The following is a 27,059-nucleotide window of genomic DNA, read 5'->3' as shown; positions in this document are numbered from 1 at the left end:
TTCAAGACGGAGGGGCCCGCGGAGGGAAATGCACGCAGATGCGAGTTTCGAGCGAGGGATGTGGAGGCGGAGAGGGTCAGCAGCAGAACGAAGGGGACGGTCGGATGGCTGGGTGTACAGGTCCAGGGAGGATTGAAGGTACTCGGGAGCAGATCCGTAAACATAAACATGACCCGTGTCCATCTCTCCTGGGATTCGAATCTGTGACCGTACGATCGCAAGTCTAGTGCTCTACCAACTGAGCGACTCGACCCCCTAAACACGATGCATGTACATCAAGATGCATTTATACGCCCACACACTAACATGCGTATCTGTCACTTTGACAATCTTTGTATAGTAGAATATGTCAGAATGAGACTACAGTATCTTCTATGCCTTATGTTTTCGGCATGAATTATAAATAATATATATTATATATACATTCTGCCATTTTATCTTTCAAATTAGCTTGGATCATACATACATGTATGTATATCTTTTGTTATCATGATTGTTCATTATTGCTGTCAATCCTCATCACATATGGATTGTATACATTTTCAGGTTGAATTTAGAAGGACCTCTATCACCTAAACGGTTTCAGGTTGGTCCTCTGGTATTCAGACTTCTGCATATCCTGAAGGATATCCACACAGCACAGATGCTGTATCACGACAAGGTAATTCAATTGGAAATCAATGTGGAAAACCACAGCTTAATTACAGACGTTACCACAGGGATGTCGTTGGGCGTCGGACATCGACCAATTAAAAGGCTCAAATGTCCGATTCACTTAGCCGCATGGCGGTCAGATGTCCTATTGTTTTCAACTGAGCGCAGTCATTGTCCGATAAGAACTCGATTCCTTCGGACCGATCGTTATTTGATAATCTTCCTTTCATGATAATAATCTTCAAAAAGTGACCGAGCGCTCTCGCGTACAGGTGCACTGAAGTTGTGCAGTGCAGATCTTGCGTTTTCCGAACCGTTTGCGGTATGAGCCATTTGCGTGCACACGTCTACAGCACACTAAAGTTAGGAGTACGGGAGACAACTGAGATCTGTCATTCTGTGTGTTTGTTATCTTCAAAACACGCCAACGTCAGTCAAGAGATGGAGAGATTAGTTCAAGAAGCGAAGGAAGCAGACTGGGGGTTGTCTCGACGTTCTCTTCTCTTTGCAGCTGCTCTGGCACTCAGGTTTGAGGTCTTCTTCTTCTGAGGGGGGGGGGGGGGGGGGGGGGGGGGGGGGGGGGAAGAAAGAGAGAGAGAGACTGAGAGAGAGATGAACTTTGTTGCCTATTTGTTTGTAAGCTTTGGACATTTCTTGAGCAGAAATTGCGCAATTTGTCTGTGCCAATCTGAAATAAAGTCAGAGTATTTTGCAGCTGAAACAAACAGCTAAATCAATGCATTCAGTCATTTATTTGGTTAATTTCATCATCACAAATGATCAAAGACACAACTGAGAATCACAAATGTATAATAAATTTTATTTCTTTTTAAAAAAAAAATTTTTTTTACACGTTTTTATTTCTTTTTGGTACACGACATCAACATCAGACAGCAACATAAAATAACATCAACCATACAAAACTATGCATCTTCAAAAAATAATAAAAAATAAATAAAAATTGAAAAAAAAAAATACAATGGGAAAACACACTAAAGCATACAATCACACAGCCCATCTATATATATATACGACTTGTGTCTGTCTGTCTGTCTGTCTGTGTGTGTGTGTGTGTGTGTGGTTGTGCGCGATGCACGGCCAAAGTTCTCGATGGATCTGCTTCAAATTTGGTGGGCATATTCAGGTACACCCGGGACAGGACACAACCTGGTCGATATTTCAACACGTGCTCTCAGCGCGCAGCGCTGAACCGATTTTGGTTCCACCTCAGCTACCCGGGCCCCCATACCGACACACCAAAGCCAAAGTTCTCGGTGGATCTTTTTCAAATTTGGACACCGTATTCAGCTACACCCCGGACACAATATCATCGATGAGATATTTCAACATGTGCTCGCAGCGCGCAGCGCTGAACCGATTTTGGCTTTTCTGTTCATTTCACCATTCCCAGTAACTCTTCCTTATCTTCTCCATGTTTTCAGCGTTTACCTCCCTTCCTTCGTATGGTGCACTATAGTATGAGGGGGCATCTTCGGATATTCCCGGCGTTCTGTTACTATTTTTAGAAGGTCACCGCAGTGTCCAGAACGTAAATTGGACCCGTAAGTCGGCAATGCGCGATGACGTAGGTGTTCCCATGCACGCGTGATGCGTCGGCCATCTTGGTAAGCAGCACTGCCAGACTTCCGCTTCCTTCAGTCTTTGGCACCGTGTCTTGATCGAAAATGGATAAGCGAAAGAAATACATCGAGAAATTGGAACCTGAGCCAAAAGCAAGATACATTGAGAAACTCAAGAGTCTAAACGGGTGCGATTCATACGAATTATAGGAGACAAAGAGTGGTCTGTAGATGCCGAGAAACTTCCTCAGTTGACATTCGGCGACATGCTGACGTACCTTGTTGCTTGTGACAGTGAAAATTGCAAAGTTCAGTGGTACCACACGGCATGTGTTGGACTTGATCATTTGCCAGGGAAAGATGATGCTTGGTTTTGTCCGGCTTGCCTCGACATGTCACTTTAGCTTAGTGTAGCTGTCTGGGGGTTTTCTGTCAGTGTCATGCTGTTTGAGGTTATTCTTCTTCTTCTTCTTCTGCGTTCGTGGGCTGAAACTCCCACGTACACTCGTGTTTTTTGCACGAGTGGAATTTTACGTGTATGACCGTTTTTTACCCCGCCATTTAGTTTGAGGTTATAAGACTGAGTGACCGCATATTATGAAGTATGTATTTGCCTAACTGTGCAAGTCTTGCACACTTACTTGTTGTTTCATTTGTGTGCCAAATCTGAATTCACACACACACACACACACATTACAAATATTTGGTTGACTTCATAAACAAATGTGTTCTGTTTTTATTTTTTATTTTTGTACTGTGAGCACATGCACAGAAAAGTACAACATTGGAAAAAGAATGTGCAGCTGTCTACTAGTACTAGACTCATAGATGCATGCATGTGTTTGTTATAATGATAATGTGACACAAAATAAATCTTTCTTCTGTCCCATACACATGACTTGAGCTGTTCATACATATGTGCCTGTTTTAGTGTTTGTTGGTGTGACTGTTACTTAATTAATGTAAGCCATTTAAACTCTGAAAATAACAGAACAAATCACCATGTCACTGCACATACAAGTCAGAGCACAACAAGAAAGTTGTAAACACAATTCTGATACAATGGGATGATTCCAGAATGCTATACACACACATCTTCAGAGTCAAACACAATCACACCACACTTGGACACATGTTGGTCAGGGCACAGCAAACAACCACTATTTTGTCGAGGAATGTTACATCCTCGCCTTCACAAGGCAGTATTAGATTGATGGGGATAGTACTACTCCCCCTTGATGACAGCCGAAGAACTTCCCAAACGCTAACTGAACCGGTACTAGCACTAGTAGCAGCCGAAGCACGCAATATCCTGCTTACCAAGATGGCCGCCGCTTAGAAAACCAGTGGCTGTGACGTCACGATCGCATTGCCGATTATCCTCACTGTAAAAGTGCAAAGGTCGAATCAATTTATAGCCACGCGAAAAATACACTGTCATCTATCTCTCTATATATACGGCTTCTCTGTGTTTGTGTGTGTGTGTGTGTGTGTGTGTGTGTCTCTCTCTCTATGTCGGCAACACCTGTGGATTGTTCAGTTCTGTTTGTGATGTGGTCTGGCGGCTTTTGTGTATTTGTATGTACTGGCCTTCCTTTGAAAAGCCATAACAGTTCAAAGGGCTTAGAGATAAGCTCTAAATTGCTCAATCCTGTTTGAGTGGAGTTCGCCTCCAAAGGTGATTAACACGGTTACATTCGTCGACAAGGATGGGACACGATATGGTCAGGAATGGCATTATGGCCACTGAATCATTTTCGTACTGTTCCATGGCGATCTTAATTATTAAGAACGCTGTGTACTGTTCCCATTCCACGAATCTGGGAGGGACCTAAGCTTGGCGGGTCCATTGTTCGGACCCGGCGAAGCCGGCCTTCGGCTCTAAGTACTTCTTCCCAGCGAAGCCGGCTACCCGGCGAAGCGGGTATTCATCTAGTATTCAATACATTTCTAAATTATGTAAACAAGCTCTTCGTCTCCTTTTTTATGTTTCTATTTGATTATTTTGTAAAACTGAATAATAAATTCAATACCAGTAAATCATGCTCTGAATACATGTGCATAAAACCTGCAATAAAGTACAAAACATTATATTTTCTTCTATATTTCAAGCATATAATGCAATATTTCTAATGAAAAAGTAACAAAATGGAAGAGAACCAACAAAAGAATCCTCACACATACAGACTAGAACACATTTCAAGTTCAACACCATGGAAGAGAAAAAATCACAGATTACAATGAAGTGCTGGTTGCTATTGCTGTCATATTCTGCTGCACTGATTTGTATGAAAATGTTTCGTTTACCCTTACTTAACCACAATCAACAAGTGCATTTACCCTTCAACCCTTGTCACTAAATACACAACACAGTGTCACTACACACATAAAATATCAGCTGAAATAGTCTGCTGCCATGTGTTTTTCTTTCTCATGCAGAATATTAGTATTGAAAGAAACAAAGATTGACAAACATAAACTAGAGATGCTGTTAGATTCTACAACTACTATTCTGTTCATTGATTCTTTGTTAAACAGCATACATACATCTGCACATAGAACGTTGTTATGATAAATCATAATGCAAGCAAATCAATTTTGAAAGATACAGTTTTCAAATCATGGCATGATTCATCATGAACAAGTTCAACAAAATGAACAGAACATTATAAACTAAAAAAACCCACCAACCTGCCTTTGAATCAGATAATCATCACAAACATGAAGATGACACTTGCACCTTTGCATGCAAACACAAGCAAGCAAAAAACTAAAACTAAATATAAGCAAGCAAAAAAATTATACCTGAAAAACATCATACCTCAAGAATTGCAAATAATCATTTAGCTCATCACTTTTTCATTTTCCTCTCTCCCCTCGTGGACAATTTCAAGGTTTCACTTTCTGACGCAGCTAATCATGATCTTCACCCCTTCTCCACGCTTGGCTGCTTCGAAAGCTTCAATGGTTTGCTCAAGTGTGTAACGATGTGTGACCAAAGGCTTGACGTTTACCTTGCCCGATGCCACCATGGCTAAAGCTGTGGGATAGCTGAAACAGAAAAGAAGACAGAAAATGATGCTGTCATGCCTGATTCTATAAACAAAGGGACATAAGCTGTAACCATAAATAACTGATTTTTAAAACCTTTGACATGTCTCTTTTGATGTGTAATACTTGCTACATTATTCTATTATAATATTCTGTGATTTCTTAATTTTTCTGTCATCATACCCTATATTTTTTGTGTGTGTACACTTCAAAGTGTGTGGCTAATCGCTGTCATAAAACCTAAATGTTAATTTCTTCATTTTGTTTTCCTTTTAGGCAGATAGAAAGTGTGTGTCCACACACCATTGCTTGTAATGCAAGGCCTCTCCATCTAATGTAATGAAGACATGTTTCTGGTTGTTCTCTTAATGACTGATATTATAGTGGAACCTCCCTTTTACAACCTTCAAAAATAGTAGAAAATCAGGTCTAAAAATGGATTGAATCTTAAAATGAAGGTTATAAACAGAAAATCTGAAATGGAGGTGTGGCAAGTCTTAAGCTTCACTGCTGCATAGCTGGTTCTGAGCTGCAGTGCCCCTCTGCAGAGCCTGATTCTAGAGAAGTGTCTTGTCTGAACGGCTTGCGATGAAAGGGTTAAAAGAGGGGTTCCACTCTGCTGCACTTTATGAAGCCAATGTGACTGACCAGTTGACGTATCTGAAGATGCCCCTGATGTCCACCTCCCTGACCGATGCGTAGACCACTGGCAACTCTATCAGGTCCGGTCCCAGCCCCACTAGCACCACACAGCCCCCTGACTTGGTGGCCTGAAAAAAGAACATGTTCAATAAATGTTCACGCAAAATTAATGACATTGAAAGGGAAATAACAGTGTTTGTTTGTTTGTTTGTTTGCTTAACGCCCAGTCCACCACGCAGGGTGATATCAGGGCGGTGCTGCTTTGACATTTAACGTGCGCCACACACAAGACAGAAGTCGCAGCACAGGCTTCATGTCTCACCCAGTCACATTATTCTGACACCGGACCAACCAGTCCTAGCACTAACCCCATAATGCCAGACGCCAGGCGGCGCAGCCACTAGATTGCCAATTTTAAAGTCTTAGGTATGACCCGGCCGGGGTTCAAATCCACGACCTCCCGCTCACTGGGCGGACGCCTTACCACTAGGCCACCGTGTTGCGGTAAATAGCAGTGTCTTACCAGTGGACACACTGTTTGTTTGTGTGTATGTCAGTTGACTCTGAGGTGTGTGTGAGTTGAGTGTGTGTGTGTGTGTGTGTGTGTGTGTGTGTGTGTGTGTGTGTCAGTTGCTTCTGGGGAGTGTGTGAGTTGACTGTGTGCATGAGTTGGTTTGTATGTGTGTGTGTGTGTGTAATTGAATAAAGTGACTGCTAGGTAACTACCAAAAAAATAAACAGAACTGAAACCATTCTATTGAGAAAAAAAACATGCACAAAAACACAATAGTTACAAAGCAATAAAAAATACACCAAAAATTACACCAGTCTTCTTCTTCGTTCATGGGCTGAAACGGGTATTTTCGTGTTTCTATAACCCACCGAACTCAAAATTCACTCCTCTGTACAAATCAAGCTTTGCCAGCAAAGGGCAACAACTCACATAGATGGCAGTACGGATGCTAGGTGGCGCACCACTGCACTCTATGGTGATGTCAGCAGGCTCTCCGAGAACCTCCTCCACCTGAGCAGCTGTGACCTTGGGGTCTTTGCTGCTGACCTTGATAACGGCCGAGGCTCCCATGGTCTTGGCAAAGTCCAGTCGACTCTGGTCCAGATCTTTCAGAAGAAAACGAAATAACAGCTGTTAATTTTGTGTGTATCTGACAATGGAGGAAAAAAAAAAAAGCTTGTGTTTTGACCCAGATTCCAAATAAACAAATGCCGAAAATAACTCTGTCCTGTTTGTATGGGTTATGGGAGAGTTACCTTTTCTTACAAAACCTGATACAAACATTTGAGGGGCCAATCACTAGTGAGGGGTGTGTCTGAAACACGTGGAAACACAACCCATACAAACCAGACAGAGTAACTGTTTCCCAAAATCGCCTATTTTTACATTTAGTCAAGTTTTGACTAAATGTTTTAACATAGAAAGGTAATCGAGACGAGGGTCGTGGTGTATGTGTGTGTGTGTGTGTGTCTGTCTGTCTGTGTGTGTGTGTAGAGCGATTCAGACCAAACTACTGGACCGATCTTTATGAAATTCTACATGAGAGTTCCTGGGAATGATATCCCCGGACGTTTTTGTTTTGTTTTTGATAAATGTCTTTGATGACGTCATATCCGGCTTTTTGTAAAAGTTGAGGCGGCACTGTCACACCCTCATTTTTCAATCAAATTGATGGAAATTTTGGCAATGCAATCTTCGACGAAAGCAGGACTTTGGTATTGCATTTCAGCTTGGTGGCTTAAAAAATAATTAATGAATTTGGTCATTAAAAATCGGAAACTTGTCATTATTTTTCTTTTTTTAAACGATCCAAAAACAATTTCATCTTATTCTTCGTCATTTTCTGATTCCAAAAACATATACATATGTTATATTTGGATTACAAACAAGCTCTGAAAATTGAAAATATGAAAATTATGATTAGAATTAATTGTCCAAAATCGATTTAGAAACAATTTCATCTTATTCCTTGTCGGTCCCTGATTCCAAAAACATATAGATATGATATGTTTGGATTAAAAACAAACTCAGTACGCTAAAAAGAATAGAGATACAGAAAAGCGTGCTATCCCGCTCAGCGCGACCATTACCGCACTATTCTGGCTTGTTGATTTAACTGCCTTTGCCACGAGCGGTGGACTGACGAAACTACGAGTATGCGGTCTTGGTGAAAAAATGCAGTGCGTTCAGTTTCATTCTGTGAGTTCGACAGCTTGACTAAATGTTGTTATTTCGCCTTACGCGACTTGTTTTGGATTGCTATCAGAGATGTTTGAATCATGCAAGTGATGTCAGTTTATAATCAAGACCTTGACAGCCCAAGCAAAAATGTCACAGGTACATTGTCAGGGGAAAAAGGTGCCTGATTGAGTGTGCTAATCTGCTGCACACTTTGAGACCTTTTTCTCCAGGTATTACATAAAAGTATCAAACATCATTGTTTGGTGAACTACAAAAGTTAAAAGAGACCAATGTTTCCATTGCCCTACCGGTCTCGAATAGCAGCTAGCATCTGCTGAAGAGACATTAAACCCCAAAAACCAACCAACCATTGCCCTACAACATGAGCATGCATTAGTTCAGAAGACACTAGTGCATAGCCATGAGGTGGTTGCACACACCAGTATACACTGCCTTTTTCACAATAAAGTTAACATGTATTTTTCATTTCATATTTTCCTTACTTTATTACCCGGATTTGAACCTGTGACCCACGGACCACAAGTCCAGTACTCTACCAACTGAGCTACCGGGTGCCCATATAATTATATTCATGAAATACTTGTACACTCACCTGTAATAACAACCTCCGCAGCCCCTCTAGCTCTTGCCACAAGGAGGTTCACAATTCCAATGGGCCCTGGCAACAACAAAAAAAGCGCACATTTGATGACATCTGCCCACTTTCTGATGTAGGAAATAAAACAAGCTCTGTTGTGTTTTTTAAAAAACAATTGAAGAATCAAACAAAAACACTCACACAAAAAGACTACTTCAGGTGAAAGCAAACAAACAAGTCCAATCGCACACTGACATTCTTATCAGGTAATGAAATCCATTCAAACAAATTTCTCAACTGCTTACAAATGATGTCTCAAACAAATCAAGCACCAAAAAAATCACACACACACACACACACAAAACGTTGGTGTAGAGGTTCTCAAAACTTCATGACCAATTTCTGCAAACCTAAAAGTGCCATAAAAGCAGAAGATGAAATTCTGCCTAAATCTTTGACAGCTACCGAAAAGAATCATTTTTGGCTCACGTAAGTGTAGCCTATGCGATCGTAACTTTGTCTGTCTGTGCGTGCGTGCGTGCGTATGTGCGTGCGTGCGTGTGTATGTCTGTGGTAGAAACTTTAACATTTCGTCATTTGAAGACGTCACATTATGGCGTAAGAGGGTTAGACGTCACGCGAAGGAATTACTGAAAGTCTCGGTCATTGTTTTTTGAGCGGGCCGAGACTAGTTGGCAGTCGTGTCGTAGATTGTTGACACTCTCTCTCTCTCTCTTTCTTTCAACTTCAGGCCCTTCAAGCGTTATTATTCTGGTTTGTTTCGTTTTGGTTTCATTTTTCATTGCTCATTTTTCTTTTTGATTTATCTCCCTTTCCCCCTTCTTTTGCGCTTGGAGGACATCATCTTCTCTGATAAGTCGTTTTGATATTTGTATTGTTGTTTTCATTTTTTTTTTAACCTGTTGAAGACCATTAGGTCGAAGCATTGTTCATTGTCATTTGTTTGTATATTTCGTTGCGAGTCCAGAATATTCGGTATTACTCTTAGTCGTGTCGATCCCTGTAAGTAGGCTACATGCAGACAGACAGATCTAGATCTAGTGTCTCGCTTTCTTGCACAGTGTCACCTATATGCTTACTGTGTGTGTGTGTGTATGTGACGGAGTGATTGAGTTTGTGTTACTGTTTGTCTATTTCTTACGTGAGCCTTGAAGGCTTCGCCTCTTGTTAAATACATCAATTCAGCAATGCAAACATATTCAACATCTGATTTGAAAAGGCGTTCCATGCATTTTAAAATGAAAGTGTGAAAGTGACCTACCTGCTCCACAAATGAGCACTTTATTACCCAGCCCCACACCGCCACGATTACAGGCATGGACACCCACAGCCAACGGCTCCAACAAGGCTCCCTCCTCAAAACTCACATGGTCTGGTAACCTAGCAGCAATTAGAAAGGTCCTCTTTAAAATCAGCTTTTGAGTGTTATAAATTATATCTATTCTGCACACACACACACACTAAGCTAAGAATAGGTGGTGAAAATTTTTGTGTGAAATGGTTGAAGACGAAAGCGTCCATGCACATGTGCTGATGACTGTGAGTGTTTGTGCATACAGTTGTCTTTTAGTTAAACATGTTTTGATACATTTTACGATGGATTGAATTTGATGCATATTTGTGCTATGCGTTTAAAAAGTGATTTTTGTTTTAGACTAAGTAAATCATTCTGCATGAGAAATATTGACAATGCATGATTTAAACTTATTTTATTTTTCTATCCATACCAGGAACAAATACATATATATATATATATACGAACACTATTTCATTATAAAAATAATCAGTTTTGTCTTTCTCATGAAAAGCTGTGTAAAACGAGTTACACCAAAATTTCACGACGACATCAGTATGCGTTTATGTATAAAAGAACCAACACCCATAGACTGTAAAACTAACAACTGCCCAGGGATACCTACTTGTAGCAGAAGTCGGCATCATGAACATAAAAGCGAGCAAGGTTGCCGTCGGATGGTGGAGTGGCACAGAACTTCATGTCGGCACACAGGTTGTAGCGGCCAGACTTGCAGTAGTGACAGCGACCACAGGGAACCCCAGGCTCTATGGCAACACGATCACCTGAACAGAAAAATCCATTTAACAGGACACTTCAATTGCTGAAAATGTTGCATTATCTTGAAATATTAAAGTAACAACACTGTATATGCATACCATAATTCAGTCCTTGACAATACATTTTCTGACAAACGCCATGCATGTTTTCTTTGTTCATTATCTTACAAACTAAAGTACAATCCCTCTACCCTAAGTCTCTGTCCCTGTGTTTTTCTTGCATCAGCAATGAAGAGGCACTTTTGGATCGTCTAAAGAGACAGGTATAGCATCTTGCAATAATAATGAAGCAAAATGAACACACATACCTTAATCCAGTCCTTGACAGTACATTACCCCACAAGCGCCAAAATGTTTTTCTATTTTTGTTTGTTTAATAGTTTACTAACTAAATCCCTATCCCTCTATCCTATATGTCCAAATATCCGTCTGACAAAAGACGCCTGCTAGTGCTATGAAGGGGCACTTTTCCTTGGTCCAAAGTCTCCTTTTTAGACTGGTACAGTGGAACCCCCTTTAAGACCCCTAATTTAAGACTTCCTCCCTTTTAAGACCCTGTTTTCTTAGACTTTCTATTCATAACCTCTGTAAATGTACCCCTATTTTAAGACTCGCTCCTTTATAAGACCTGATTTTGTCAGATTTTTAGAGGTCTTAGGCAGGGAGTTCCACTGTAGCACTGTATACTGACCAACTTTGAGAGAGGTGACGCCCTGTCCGAGCTTGCTAACCACACCGCTGGCTTCGTGACCCAGAATCATGGGAGCCTTGACCACAAAGTCCCCGATCTGCCCATGCGTCCAGAAGTGGACGTCAGATCCACAGATCCCAACCTTTTTCATGCACAGCTGGACCTCTGAAACAACACCAACAACAATTATGACAAGAATAATAACCACTATAATAATAATAATAATAACGGGCATTTATAAAGCGCCTTATCAAAAGTTCAAAGCGCGGGACAACAATACATGTATACAAAAATCATACAATCACTGTCAGATTCAAACAACACATCATGCACATCTCACATCCCCAGACTCTATACTAAGGAACTATCCGTAGTGTTGTTGGAACAAGTGAGTTTTCAAATTGGACTTAAAAGATTAAATGGATGGAGAGTGACGTAATTGAAAGGGGAGTGAATTCCATAACTGAGGTCCATAGTACGAAAACGTGTGGAAGCCATGAGCCTTGCGTTTAAAGCGACCTTGACAGGGAAGTCGAGCATCATCAGAAGAACGAAGGGTGCGAGAGGGAGTGCAGAGAGAGACCAGTTCAGAAAGATAGGCAGGTGCCGATTCAGAGATGATATTGTAGCAGAAGCAGGCAGCTTTATACCTAATACGTTCAGATACAGGAAGCCAGTGAAGTTCTTTCATGAGAGGAGTGCAGGGTTGTCGATGCTGTGCTCTGAAAATGAGACGTGCAGCAGAGTGTTGTACTTTTTGCAAGGGTTGGAGAGTGGAGTCAGGGCAGCCTATGAGAAGGGAGTTGCAGTAATCTAATCTGGACAGAATGCAGGATGTAACGAGAGTTTTAGTGGCATCAACAGTGAGAAATTTTCTTATGGAACCTATTCTTCTGATCTCAAAGTAACATGTCTGACAGACTTTTTTGATGTGTTGTTTCATTGAGAGGTGGGAGTCCATGATGAACCCAAGATTCCTAGCACTATCAGAGAGAGAAATGTCACTAGAACCTACTGTGATGGAGGCTGGAAGGGAAGTGATTGAAGAGGAAGCTCCAGAGAAAAGAAGAAATTCAGTCTTGTCATCATTTAACTTGAGCATATTGTTTGTCATCCATGATTTAATATCTGAAGTGCAGTTTTGGAGAGTGTGCGTCACCGCTTGGATTTCTGTAGGCTTGCATGCTTGTTGGAGTTGTGTGTCGTCTGCAAAGAGGTAGTGATTGACTCAGTGCGTGTTGCTTGATGACGGCAGAGAGAGGAGTGGTGTATAGTACAAATAAAACTGGGCGGCCTAGAACTGATCCCTGGGGAACGCCGAAACAGAGAGGAGATGGAGGAGATGAGAGATTATTGACAGACACATACTGACTACGGCCCTGTAGATATGAACTAAACCAGTGAAGAGCGGTAGAGTGAATGCCAAAAACAGATTCGAGACGAGAGAGCAGAACAGAGTGATCGATCGTATCGAACGCAGCTGAGTTATCCAAGAGAAGCAGAACTGATAGGTCGTCATTATCCAGAGCAGAAAGAATGTCATTCACAACACGAAGCAAAACAGTCTCGGTGCTGTGGCCAGCCCTATACGCTGACTGAAGAGGGTTGCAGAGGTTGTTGGTTTCAAGGTGGGAGAGAAGCTGACTAAGCACTACTTTTTCCAGAATTTTAGAAATGAATGGCAAGTTGGAAACAGGCCTATAGTTTTTCAACTGATTTTTATCCAGAGATGGTTTCTTGATCAAAGGTTTAACTACTGCAGTTTTCAAGTCCATTGGCACAGTGCCAGAAGTGAGAGAAGAGTTGATTATGTTGGTTATGATGGGAAGAAAAACTACATTTATTCATTTTTTGTATTATACAAGGCTTACAATAGTTACATGCATCAAAATCAAAACATTGTCTTCTGTGCATTGATGGCTGTCTACTATACTGACCATTTAAAAAAAAGTTTTACAAATTTGGGTTTTCGCAAAGTTTCTTGTTCAGATGTTAATTAGATTTACTTGCGATTACTACTGTGGTCCGAGTCCTACTCCTAGAGCTAAGCAAATATTCATTTGCATGATTCATAAAAAAAACCTGTGTGTACAATTATAACAATACAAAAAACATAAACAACCCAAAAACATATACTCACAAAAACAAGAAATTTAAAGACAGTCACTGGATTTGGATCACCAATTAAATTTCCTTTTCAATTTTAGACAAAATGAAGCATTCATAAAACATGAGTGAAACATTCCCAAAATATGAATAAAAAATTCACAAAACAAGATACAGAAACAAATCATGACTGAAAGTGCACATCAAGAATCCACAACAAAGATGATTTAGATTAAAAAAAATCATATGTTTTAAACTTGGGTGGGTCAATGATTGAATAAATATGCCTTTACCCTGAATTTCCTCTATTTACACACTGCACAGTATACAGTTGTGATCACATCTGTGCGCCATATTTATTCTGCTACCAGGCCATATGCACATTATGTAATCTAGAATAAACGCCTTTTGTTTGCCATATCTCCTCCCAGGTTCTGCAAACAGACATTCACAAAGTGATAATGATCCGCAGACACAGCCAGGTTGCGTTTATTACACCCCCGGTATAGGGGTGTGTATAGGATTCGCTCGATGTGTTTGTTTGTTTGTTTGTTTGTGTTCGCATATAGATCTCAAGAATGAACGGACCGATCGTCACCAAACTTGGTGAACAGGTTCTATACATTCCTGAGACGGTCCTTACAAAAATTGGGACCAGTTAAACACACGGTTAGGGAGTTATTGGTGGATTAAGATTCTACAAGGACTTATAGAGGGACATATTAATGGTCAAAGGGAAATAACCTTCTCAGTTGGTGGCAGTGAGAATGGTTATTTCCCTTTGACCAACGGGGGTGTTTTTCCTACCTCGGAGGAATTTCTTGTTTTATCAAGACTATGTTTGCACAGTGAGCTTGATCAGACTGTCACAGTGTCAGCATAAAAATTATAATGATTTATAGCTTGGTTGACAAAATGTCTCAGCAAACAAGTTATGAACAGTTTGAATGCAGAATGACTTAGCTACATGCGCTTACGATGAGGAAAAGAATACTTATACCTGTACCACTCTTTACTAACTGTTTTCACTCTTTTAGTCTTCATAAAACAGTAAATGCAGGTGCCTGTTTGTGTGGAACTCCAAGTGCTTCAGTGTATAAATATGAGCGGGTTTGGATGTGATTGTGAATATATCTATGCAGATGAAAATATGTGTGTGTGTGTGTGTGTATGTGTGTGTGTGTGTACATGCATGCATGTGCCTGTGCTTCAGCTTTCTGCACATTTTATGTCAGTCAGACACATTGCAAGGACCACTTGGGTCAACCCGACGGGGTTGGGGTTGCCACCACACTTTTGTGACAGATTTTAACAATAGAGTTCTAAATCTAGAGTCCTAGGGCTAATCGTTATACCGCTTTTGAGAAAAACGTGGTTTTGTGTGCATATTTTTCTTCTTTGGGCTTACTATTCCCCTTTAGAGGGTTGGGTTCATTAAGTGGACATAACAGTTGAACCGCTTGTCTGACATTCTTTAACGGCATATCATTGGAAAGGTAAGGTAATCATACAGATTTTGACGTCAATTAAAATGACGTCACATTGTTCTTGTGTATGTAGTGATGACGTATTTTTGTTTCTTCAAAATATTGTTATCAGCAAAGTCCGCCGCTTTGGGTGTTTCATTTAAATCATTTGAAAATATGCAAGACATAAAATACAACTATACAGTTTTAATTGGAAGTAAGTAAAACATGTTATGGTGCATCTAGGGGAAGGGCCTCTAATATGGACCACTTTTTGTTTCACGCTGCTAACTAGCTTGTTTACTTGCAAAGCAGTTTCATTTCAAGTTTGTTTGATAGTTGTTCTCTCTTTCGTAAATCTTGAAGTCTAATTAGAGAGAATTAGCTTTTGCATTCATTTACTAAAGATCAAATACAGAAACATTCACAACTGGTCCATGTTAGGGACCTCACTCAGGGCGCTTAATATGGACCAGTGATGAGACCTTCAAGAATCACTGTCAGGGGTGTTGCTAGACATTTTCATGTTGGGACATTTGGCCGAAACTGTCAGAAAGCTTTAGGACATCTTGGAACATTTTCGGCCATTATTTTGGCTCATACAAAGTCACCGCAACATTGAAGCACAAGACTCAAGAGGGAAACACCAATACATACAATCATTGTCTCAGGAACACAAATTACAGGGCGGAGCAGTTAAGCCAGAGAGGGGGGGGGAGGGGGTGCAACCTGGGGTCCAGGGTCCCGCTGTCCGGAACCCCTGTGACACCCCCCTCTAATCCGCCCCTGGATTATATGTTGCATACTGCAACTGAAACACATCAGACACCAGTTCTCTGAAACTTTTTCAAACCTTTAACTTTAATTTCTTGAAAGTAAAACTCTTCCAATCTTGTGCAAATCTTGACAAGCCTTGGGAAACATGACTGGTAAAACACCAATAAAAGACCGTGTAGGTTGAGCCATTTTGCTTGACCCGGAAACCACGATTTTGAGGACGCTTTTCATTCTCTGGCTCAGCAGATTTCGATTCGCGGTGACTGTCGTCTGCTATGTCGTCTGCTTGGATCGACTCGACAACACTACTACCACTCACACTGACACTGTCCACATTCGCGATGTTCCTATCATTTTGTCCGGAATCACTTACCTTGGCGACGGGTAGCAAACCTTGGCCAATTTAGTTTTTTTCTTGTTTGGTTACGACATGATGTTCAAATCCAAATCGAAAGCACTGACTGATTGATAAACTATCGCGAACCGGCGAACGCAAACGCTGAGAGTGTGGTTTCCCTTGTCCCACTCTGGCATCTATATTTTTTGGCAATGGCTTCCGTTCAAAACATTGATGTTTCGTTTTTGGTATTCGCGAAGGAAATAAACGTCAGTCAGTTGACTAAGTACATCGGCAGCAGTTTTAGCAATCAAAGCCTGACCAATACAAAAAAACTGGACAAACTGTAGCCGATTTAGGCCAATACTCTTCGGACATTTGGCCGATAGGGACATGAAAGTTTCGGCCAAAGTAAAAAAAAATCGGCGATTGGCCGAAGGGCCGACCCAAACGACACCCCTGACTGTAAAAAGCCCCGTTTATTTTCTTCAAAATAACATGATACAACTTGCAACTTACCATGCAAGTCAGACTATTTGAAATATGCTTCAGATGTACAGGTATGTGTCCGACGAGAACTTTATTTGAAACACAAGAGAAAACTTTAAATCAAAAATCAACGTAAAAAAGACTGTATAATTTTTTATAAGTCTCGAGGGCTAGTTATAGGTAAGTTTCAGCAAGCCTCACCATCCTTTATCTTTTCTTTTCTTTTATTTGTTGAAGGTGGTCCATATTAGGGGACACAGAGATAGTTCGAGTTTTTGCTATAATATCTTTTTTTGGTGACAGAAACTTGGGGCCAACACTGCTAAAGTGTAGCGAATACAGCTAGCTGTCCTATAATGCAATTTTTGTGTGTTTATAGCTTTGTCTTTAGAAGAAAAAAAGTCTATTTTAAGCGTCAAATTTAGAGTGAACGAAGCTAAAAGTGTAAACAAAAACAAAAGGGAGAAAAAACTAACTGTTTTGTGCGTTGTGTGTCCGCAACTTTTTCGACATGTGCAAGTTATCAAGAGAGGATACATGCAGCAAATGAAACTGTTCTGAGCGCTCTAGCAACGTTAGTTTGTCAGAACGAAAGATGGTCCCTTAGAATTTGCACCTGTACGTGTGACGTCACAAAAATACACATCTTCCTAATCTCATAGTAAGAGCCAGTCTATATTAGGAGCCCTTCCCTTATAATTTGCACCTGTACGTGTGACGTCACAAACACTGATATGTACACACCTTCCTAATCTCGACTGCACTGGTGCTTCGGAAGGTCTGCTAAAAGTTAATAGTCTTGGGAAATCAATATTTCAATAATGGTTGTCGACATTTTATCTAAAAAAACCACTGATTTTTGGATTGTGAGTTATTAGGGGAAAATTCTTTGGGACGAATACAATTTTCCCTCATTCTTTTACACCTTTCCTCACAATCGACAATTGACGGCTTTACGTCGTCACATCTAAAACATGGCAGTTTATCGTAATAATGCACTCTGTAGGCCAAGTTTAGTTATACACACACACGCACACATACAAATACTCATTAACCATAGGGTTAAAGATTACCAGGTTAGTGCGTTTATGACAAGCGTGACAGATTTGCTGTGGCGATGCAACGTGCGCTTTAGACGCCGTGTTTTCGTGTGCGCGTAAGGTGTTATATAAACGAGGGTTATAATGTTGAAGATAGCTAACCGTACCATAACAATCATTGGATTGAGTTTTATTTTTCGAAGGGTACTATAGTACTAGTATGACCTTGACACCACACGTAAAAGCAATTCCTATCTCTATGTAGATATGTAACCACACGCAGTATAATCTTAGCGTAAAATTTATCTAATGTATTATTCATAACTGCGTTATACTTTTCACAAATAAATCTTTGCTTTAAGATTTCTACTAAATGTCTGAAAATGAGGGATCTTTTTGTTCATTTTGGAAATATATACGTGGTGTTTGGCACAAATTACTTGCACATCAAAAACTTTATCGGTGACTACATTGTTCGCAACTCCAAAAAGAACCAGATCGTTAGAAACTTTTGAATTGTCACAATGGGTGCAGTTCGCCTTTAACCAATTTACAAATTCTATCCAAAAAGTCTGTACTTTATCACACTCCCAAAACATATGAATAAGGGTTTCTTCATTTCTACCGCAAAATGTACACAATTTTTCGCAAAAATAGAAACCGTTCTGTCGGCAGAATTCTGTACAATAATCGGTACTGGAACCATCTCAGACAAGTATCTTTTGTTGTTTTAAAAACATGTTGAAAAATAACCTTCTTATCTAACAAACAGTTTAAAGATTCAGACCATTTTTCGATACATTTTGGGACCGTAACATGTTCAGTCAATTATTGGTAAATAAGTTGTGTCTTACCTTTACAAATACATTTCCATACAATGGGCTCTGTCATAATAAAATGTTTATCAAATTCTAAACCGATTTTTCTCTGGTATTTTTTTAACAGCTTGGATTACGCCTTCATACAAACGTTATTTCATAATCGTCATGCAGTCAGTGTGTGCAGAAGCAGTTCTATGAAAATCAGTGGATAGCGAGTCTAAAAATAATACTGTGAGTGATGACAGTTTTCATGGTCTTCTGTGGCACATTTACACGAGTATTAATAATTAGGAAGGGTGGAGGCTGAAGGGGCGTGTCATCAGACACAGGCTCTTAGAACAACATAGATGAAACCAACACCAAAGACGCCAAAAGTCTACTTCTTTTAGCTATATATATCACTCATCTCCGAACAGCCCTGAAATAAAAAAACGCTGGCGCTGGACCCGAGTATGCTCCCCCAGTATGAAAGTTTTTGTCTTGTGCACGTGGATTACAAAAAAAAAATTAAAATTATTTATTTATTTTACACAATTAAAAAAATTATTAGAGTAAAACAAGAATTAAAAAAAAAAAAAATGACCGCCCATGCCGGGAATCGAACCCGGATCACTTGGATTAAAAAAAAAATATATATTATTTATTTATTTTACACAATTAAAAAAATTATTGCAGTAAAATAAAACATTAAAACGTTCATAATAAACAATAGTAAACAAGAATTAAAAAAAAAATTAAAAAAATAGACCGCCCATGCCGGGAATCGAACCCGGATCACTTTGGTCACTGTGTGTCCCTGTCGCTCTCTCTCGTGCTCTATGTCTCTCTTTCAGTCTCACCGAGACAAACACTGCATTGTTGTTTCTTTGCCGAGACCAAATCCCCGCACCCGCTGGCTGGCTTGTAAATCACGCTTTTCTCGTCACTCCGTGACGTGTTCGGCTGAGGCTGTTCGCAAAGCGACCAGCCTCCCACCGCAAAAACTCCCACCGTTAAGAGTGGCTTTTGTGTTTTTTGGGGCATTTAGGTCCCAGGTAACATTATGAAGTTTTAATACGATCAATCGGACCTATTATCAAGTTAGTGTATCAACTTTTTAAAGAACTGCGCCCAGTAGTTTCCCAGCAATAAGCTGTTAAGTCGAGACAGACAGACAGACAGATACACAGACACACAATTAAAAGTCTGCTGGACCCTCCTACTGCGTACTCGGGGATAAAGTGTCTTCAGTACAATGTACCGTCTTACAGGCACACTAATGATCTCATCAAAACAGTTTAGCTCATCATATTAGATCTGACCAGGCTTTTACTCGGGGTAAGACCATTCCTTCAATTTGTCTCATGCCTGGCTGCTTTTCGCGTTGAGTTTAATTGTTTTTGTGACTACATTTCAAATGTTACTTGTTGCATTAAAACACTTCATTCATCAAAACAATTACCTCTGTGCACAGGTAGCACTTAGCCCGTTTGTTTCTTTGGTATGTGACAGAGTGGAGGGATGTTCTTATTTCATGTAAAAGCCTGCCCCGATCTTAGACGGTACGCCTAACAGTTTTCAATAGAAGCATTGAGCCTTTAAGCTGAATCCAAACTGTGTTAGATCGGAAACATTCAAAGTAAAGTCTAGTTTGTCTCCAACAACAATAAGAAAGGGAGAGAGAGGGACCCACACCCACACACACAAACACACACACTCACACAACCACATCTTACTCATATATCGTTTCAGATATCCGTCTCCGTTTCTATATGTAAACAGTGTGATTTACTTGTTGCATGTGATATCCGCTCTTGTTACAAAATGTTCGAAAAAAAAAATCATTGTAAAATTACTAAGTCTACGGACATGCATTAGTACGACCTAATTCTGCTGAATCGTATGTCTTTTTTGACTGCTTAGAAAAGCGAAGGACGGAAATAACATTTCCTCAAAGCCAAATTGGATGTTGCAATGGTGTACAAATTATGTTTATTTCTTTATTAATGATAAAAAAAATCGCACTTGGTAAAAACCATTGGTGTATACAAGCACTTAAACCTACTAACCCCCGGTCTGTGTTGACGTGTGTTTTCGCATGTGTGGTCACAGTAACGTGCGTATCGCGTACACTAAGATTTTCTGCCATAAGAAATTAATATCTTTTGATGCCGAATAAACAGACAAACAAGACAGTATGATACAGTGATTGGATTATTTTGCATTTCTTTGAAAACACGCCTTTACTAAGCGCTAGTCTTAGAAAAAAATCGAAATAGGATTAGAAGACCCAAGAAACCGGAAGTAGAACTCAATCACTGCTTGCAATCATATATCTACGGTAGCTTATTGCTGTTAAAACATTCTCAAACGTTGTGTGATCAGTAAAACGTTTACTTTTGAGCATACAATGATGTCATTTAGGTTTAATTTAATTACACGTTCTACGAACACTATGCAACAAAAGTACATTTCAGATACATGAAACCATGACAATAACATTTTCGGCAAATTCCAACCTATATGAATTAACGATGCATTACATAAGATTCAAAAACAGAATGTACTTTTTTTCATAATCACTGATATGCACTTTTGTTGGAAAACGCTTTTCCTGAGATAACGTGTGAACATCTGAAAATTGTGCATCAGCTAGTAGATAACCGGAAGTTGAATAAAATGCGAATGTGACACCCGGTTCTGATAGTTCCTAGTTTTTATCTCGAATGGCTTTATCTCATATGTATATTTTTTGATGAGTTAAGTGGCAAATGAGAGTTCATATGCCTTAATCTTTAACTATACCCCTAATCATAGGACGTAATTTACAGTTAAGGCGGGTAGGTTTCGATTTAATCGAACATAACTTTTATCCAGCGTTTTCGACAATTTCAAATGCATACACTTCAACGTACAATGTAACTAACTTAACAATGGCAGTGCCTACTACGAACAGAAGACTTGCAATTTTTGAAGAAACCGGGATACGTCTAGGATTAATTTAAAAGAAATAACGTTTTCAAGCAACCGGTACCCCCAGACTGAGGGCTGCACTTTATAAGAAGTCCATTTCTACCATTCCCAAAAGGCAAATTAAGAAGTAAGAAAGATTCTAGGTTACTTTAGTGTAATTTGGGTGCCTGCTGTGGGGAGTTTAGCTTGTTTTGTCATAGTAAATGCAGACATTGAGACATGTATGAACGTTTTCTGAGATTTGAAGCTGGCGCAATGAACAACAGGTATGCCAAATATAACTAATGCTACAATCACTTATCATTTACTCTAATTACATTTTGAGCATAGAATTTCACATACAATGGTCGTCATAGCAGTGATGAGTCTCTTTCTAATGATATATAAGTCTTTTTCGGTCATGCTTTCCAGACGGGTAGGGTGCAACAAGACATTTTGTACATAACGAAACTGCATGTCAAAAGTCAAAAACGATTACCTTTAATAAACAGATGCATAAAGCTTCATAAAAGATTACTTTTGTTTTTGATAATGTCAATATATATCAAATACGAGTTTTATGAAATGCAAAATACTTATTTTAGACAAAGAATTCGACATTATGAGGCAAAACCGGAAGTGACAATTTAGAAAACGACAATATCCGTTTTACTCCGTACTCTCAATGTCCGTTTAAACAAACACGTATTTCCTCATAACAGTTTCATCTTTCGTATGCTGCATCAAATGACATCTGGCAGGACAAAACTATCTTCTTCCCGGGCTGTTTTAATGTCAGCTTTTTTCCCCAGTCGATCTTTTTCTCTTTTTTGCAGCTGATGCACATTGACTCAATTTTGTTTCATATGGCTGGTGTCTGGCAAATGGAACTAACCAATATGGATGCTTAGTCAGTCCATCTATAAGAAAAATCGACTTGTGTGTGTATTTAAAATTGCAATATTAACCTGGAACTGAATTATCTTCACTTATCGTATGGAAGAATGACATATTTTGATTTTCTGAACACGATGTTGTACTCGCAGGTTAATGTCTAAAAGTATCAATAGGGAGAATGTTGTTTGTATATTGCCTGATAGAACAAAGCCTTAGCTTTTGTTTAATGTATAATTTACAAATGTTTGTTTCCCGAAACGAAGTATACGACGTTTATTTGCACCATACCCCCCGCGCCAAAACTGAGTTTTTGGCAGAATATGGGTTAGGTTACAAAGACGCTCCTCACTAAAAAGCGGTACAACGGAGCCATTTTTCGTCTACTGAACATCGGCTGTAAATTGAATAAGCTTTCTGAAAAACATCATCTTTAACCCAACCCCGTCGGGTTGACCCTCGACTATAGCTGGGCGATGCACTATAACATGTGTTTTGCACATTTTATTTACACAAAATTACACTAAAATACATCATCACCGCAGAAATGTTCTTTCAGAAATGTGTTTACTTAATGTTGTTTTTGTAACAATACTCTGCATGTAAGTGTGTTGTCAGAAGTGTTTATGCCACCACCCAGCATTTCAAGATTCTGATAATGCTACGGCTATCTAAAACCTCACAATGCACGAGATATGACCAGGGGTGTCGCCGATTTTTTTTTACTTTGGCCAAAACTTTCATGTCCCTATCGGCCAAATGTCCGAAGAGTATTCGCCTAAATCGGCCACAGTTTGTCCAGTTTTTACATTTAGTCAAGTTTTGACTAAATGTTTTAACATAGAGGGGGAATCGAAACGAGGGTCGTGGTGTATGTGTGTGTGTGTGTATGTGTGCGTGCGTGTAGAGCGATTCAGACCAAACTACTGGACCGATCTTCATGAATTTTTACATGAGAGTTCCTGGGATTGATATCCCCGAACATTATTTTCTTTTTTTCGATAAATGTCTTTGATGACGTCATATCCGGCTTTTCGTGAAAGTTGAGGCGGCACTGTCACGCTCTCATTTTTCAACCAAATTGGTTGAAATTTTGGTCAAGTAGTCTTCGACAAAGCCCGGACGTCGGTATTGCATTTCAGCGTGGTGGCTTAAAAATTAATTTATGACTTTGGTCATTAAAAATCTGAAAATTGTAAAAAAAAATAATAATTTATAAAACGATCCAAATTTACGTTTATCGTATTCTCCATCATTTTCTGATTCCAAAAACATATAAATATGTTATATTTGGATTAAAAACAAGCTCTGAAAATTAAATATATAAAAATTATTATCAAAATTAAATTTTCATCTTATTCCTTGTCGGTTCCTGATTCCAAAAACATATAGATATGATATGTTTGGATTAAAAACACGCTCAGAAAGTTAAAACGAAGAGAGGTATAGAAAAGCGTGCTATCCTTCTCAGCGCAACTACTAAACCGCTCTTCTTGTCAATTTCACTGCCTTTGCCATGAGCATGAGCGGTGGACTGACGATGCTACGAGTATACGGTCTTGCTGAAAAATTGCATTGCGTTCAGTTTCATTCTGTGAGTTCGACAGCTGCTTGACTAAATGTTGTATTTTCGCCTTACGCGACTTGTTTGTATTGGTCAGGCTTTGATTGCTAAAACTGCTGCCGATGTACTTAGTCAACTGACTGACGTTTATTTCCTTCGCGAATACCAAAAACGAAACATCAATGTTTTGAACGGAAGCCATTGCCAAAAAATATAGATGCCAGAGTGGGACAAGGAAAACCACACTCTCAGCGTTTGCCGGTTCGCGATAGTTTATCAATCAGTCAGTGCTTTCGATTTGGATTTGAACATCATGTCGCAACCAAACAAGAAAAAAACTAAATTGGCCAAGGTTTGCTACCCGTTGCCAAGGTAAGTGATTCCGGAAAAAATGATAGGAACATCGCGAATGTGGACAGTGTCAGTCAGTGGTAGTAGTGTTGTCGAGTCGATCCAAGCAGACGACATATAGTCACCGCGAATCGAAATCTGCTGAGCCAGAGAATGAAAAGCGTCCTCCAAATCGTGGTTTCCAAGCAAAATGGCTCAACCTACACGGTCTTTTATTGGTGTTTTACCAGTCATGTTTCCCAAGGCTTGTCAAGATTTGCACAAGATTGGAAGAGTTTTACTTTCAAGAAATTAAAGTTAAAGGTTTGAAAAAGTTTCAGAGAACTGGTGTCTGATGTGTTTCAGTTGCAGTATGCAACATATAATCCAGGGGCGGATTAGGGAGGGGTGTCACAGGGGTTCCGGACAGCGGGACCCTGGACCCCAGGTTGTACCCCCTCTGGCTTAACTGCTCCGCCCTGTAATTTGTGTTCCTGAGACAATGATTGTATGTATTGGTGTTTCCCTCTTGAGTCTTGTGCTTCAATGTTGCGGTGACTTTGTATGAGCCAAAATAATGGCCGAAAATTTTCCAAGATGTCCTAAAGCTTTCTGACAGTTTCGGCCAAATGTCCCAACATGAAAATGTCTAGCAACACCCCTGTAGGACTCAAGCCCAATGCTGTACTAAGAAATGAAACTCTGTTAGTGACACACTAGCTAGCAGCAAATAAGAGCGGAGTCAACTTTCTGTACTACTTCTTGAGTGCAGGAGGCCTTGCATGGTGAATTTTGGAAGTCTGCAACCTCTCAGTCTCACCGGCTCACTTCTTCTTGCTGTGCAAACATTGTTTTTTTAATTTAAACAGGAACACATACTTACGCCCAGGGCCTGGCTCTGGAATTTTCTTGTCTTCCTGCAGACATGAAGAAAGAAACTTAAAATTTCCAAAAACATGCTCATGTTAATGTACACAAGTGTTTAATTGTAACTCACAAACTGTTAATTAATTCTGCTTGATCAGAGAAATCGATTGCACACACATGCACACATAATCTCTCTTTCTTTCACACACACACATACACGTCTGTGTCTCTCGGCGTTTTCTCAAGCACAGCCTCGTGCATCTGGCCTTATACCTACTTTCACCAAGAAATGCTGCTTGTCAACATAGCATGGTTTAAAATTCTTACCAGTCTTAGGTCATCTTTCTTGTATAAAATCGCAGTCAAGTTGGTGTCCGCCATCGTTGGTGAATTCGTGCACTAAACTAAATCTAAGTTCAGTCAAAGTGTTTTTCTTCTCGATCACAACCACTACACCGCTTGGCGCTTTGCGACCTCACTGTGCAGCTGAAACAAACGGTTACAACCCGCCCGTTGTTGCCGTGGCCCGTTATTGCCGCGGCCCTTTTTTGCTGCGGCCCGTTGTTGCCGCGGCCCGTTATTGCCGCGGCCCTGTTTTGCTGCTACTTGATAGGGCGAGACATTATGACGTCACCTTATGACGTTTTATTTCAAACATTTTTCTTCTCTATATATTATTCTCCTGACGATCCTTGTCTCCCTCTCTCCCTCCCCCCCTCTCTCTCTCTCTCTTTCCCTCCCTCCATCTCTTTCTATCCCTCCCTACCTCTCTCGCGATCTCTCTCCCTCTCTCGTTTTCCCTCCCTCCATCATTTTCTCTATCCCTCCTTTCCTTTCCCCTCTCTCCTCCCCCTTCTCTTCCGCCATCCCTCTCTCTCTCTCCCTCCCTTCCTCCCTACCTCTCTCTCTATATATATCTCACTACTTCCCCTGCCTCCTTTTCTCCCTCCCTCCCTAACGCCAACAATCGACTGTTCTCTACCTTCCTCCTTCACTCTCACTCCCTTCCCTCTGTCCCTCCATCCCACTCTCTTTCTCTCCCTCCCCCCCCCCCCCTCTCTCTCTCCCTCCCACTCTCTTCCTCCCACACTATCTCCCTCCCCCCTCTCTCACTCCTTCCCTCCTCTCTCTCTACCTCCATCCCACTATCTCTTTCCCTCCCTCTCTTCTCTCTCTCCCTCCCTCCATCCCTCCCACAACAATTAACGGGCCGCCGCGCCTGCCTCCAATGCTGCAGGATTGCGAGTTCCAATCCCTGCGGACGTGGCGAAAACTTCCGCTGGGGGTCGTCCTTTCTCCTTGCGTAAGAGATTTTCTCGTCAATAGTAACTAATGTACATAATGAAAAACAAAAAAAATAACAAAAATTAAAACAAGAAAAAACAAGTCGCGTAAGGCGAAATTACTACATTTAGTCAAGCTGTGGAACTCACAGAATGAAACTGAACGCACTGCATTTTTTCACAATGACCGTAGTCCGCCGCTAGTGCAAAAGGCAGTGAAAGTGACGAGCCTGTTTAGCGCGGTAGCGGTTGCGCTGTGCTGCATAGCACGCCGGCTTTACTGTGTACCTCTCTTCGTTTTAACTTTCTGAGCGTGTTTTTAATCCAAACATATCATATCTATATGTTTTTGGAATCAGGAACCGACAAAGAATAAGATGAAATTGTTTTTAAAACGATTTCGGAAATTTAATTTTAATCATAATTTTTTTTTATTTTTAATTTTCAGAGCTTGTTTTTAATCCGAATATAACATATTTATATGTTTTTGGAATCAGAACATGATGAAGAATAAAAGAAAAATTTTAATTACAATTTTCAGATTTTTAATGACCAAAGTCATCAATTAAGTTTCTGAAATGCAATACCGAAGTCCGGCCTTTGTCGAAGATTGTTTGGTCAAAATTTCAATTAATTTGATTGAAAAATGA

General features: G+C 40.1%; 1 protein-coding gene across 2 annotated transcripts; it reads right to left on the bottom strand.

Annotated features, from left to right (window-relative positions):
- Positions 1 to 1,453: 1,453 nt before the first annotated feature.
- Positions 1,454 to 25,664, bottom strand: LOC138947431 (sorbitol dehydrogenase-like). Of its 2 annotated transcripts, XM_070318907.1 has the most exons (9): positions 25,454 to 25,662; positions 25,143 to 25,176; positions 11,505 to 11,669; positions 10,660 to 10,819; positions 10,002 to 10,120; positions 8,735 to 8,800; positions 6,871 to 7,046; positions 5,934 to 6,055; positions 1,454 to 5,285 (listed from the first exon to the last, which is right to left on the bottom strand). In XM_070318907.1, the coding sequence occupies exons 1-9, from the start codon at positions 25,505 to 25,507 to the stop codon at positions 5,132 to 5,134; spliced, it is 1,050 nt and encodes a 349-aa protein (XP_070175008.1). In that variant the 5' UTR covers positions 25,508 to 25,662; the 3' UTR covers positions 1,454 to 5,131. The 2 variants fall into 2 exon arrangements, with proteins under 2 accessions (XP_070175008.1, XP_070175016.1); XM_070318915.1 differs by lacking the exon at positions 8,735 to 8,800 and having other exon boundaries at positions 25,454 to 25,664.
- Positions 25,665 to 27,059: the final 1,395 nt, after the last annotated feature.

Source organism: Littorina saxatilis, linkage group LG1 (assembly GCF_037325665.1).
Source record: "Littorina saxatilis isolate snail1 linkage group LG1, US_GU_Lsax_2.0, whole genome shotgun sequence".
NCBI classification, from domain to species: Eukaryota; Metazoa; Mollusca; class Gastropoda; order Littorinimorpha; family Littorinidae; genus Littorina; species Littorina saxatilis.
The sequence above is the reverse complement of the archived record's forward strand: the minus strand, read 5'-3'. Positions and strand labels throughout refer to the sequence as shown.

Excerpts from the sequence above, each read along its gene's own strand:
- LOC138947431 (XM_070318907.1), bottom strand. The coding sequence starts at position 25,507 with ATGGCGGACACCAACTTGACTGCGATTTTATACAAGAAAGATGACCTA. Across the intron at positions 25,177-25,453 it reads AGAAAGATGACCTAAGACTG|GAAGACAAGAAAATTCCAGA; the intron begins GTAAGAATTTTA and ends TCATGTCTGCAG. Across the intron at positions 7,047-8,734 it reads TGCGGAGGTTGTTATTACAG|ATCTGGACCAGAGTCGACTG; the intron begins GTGAGTGTACAA and ends TTCTTCTGAAAG.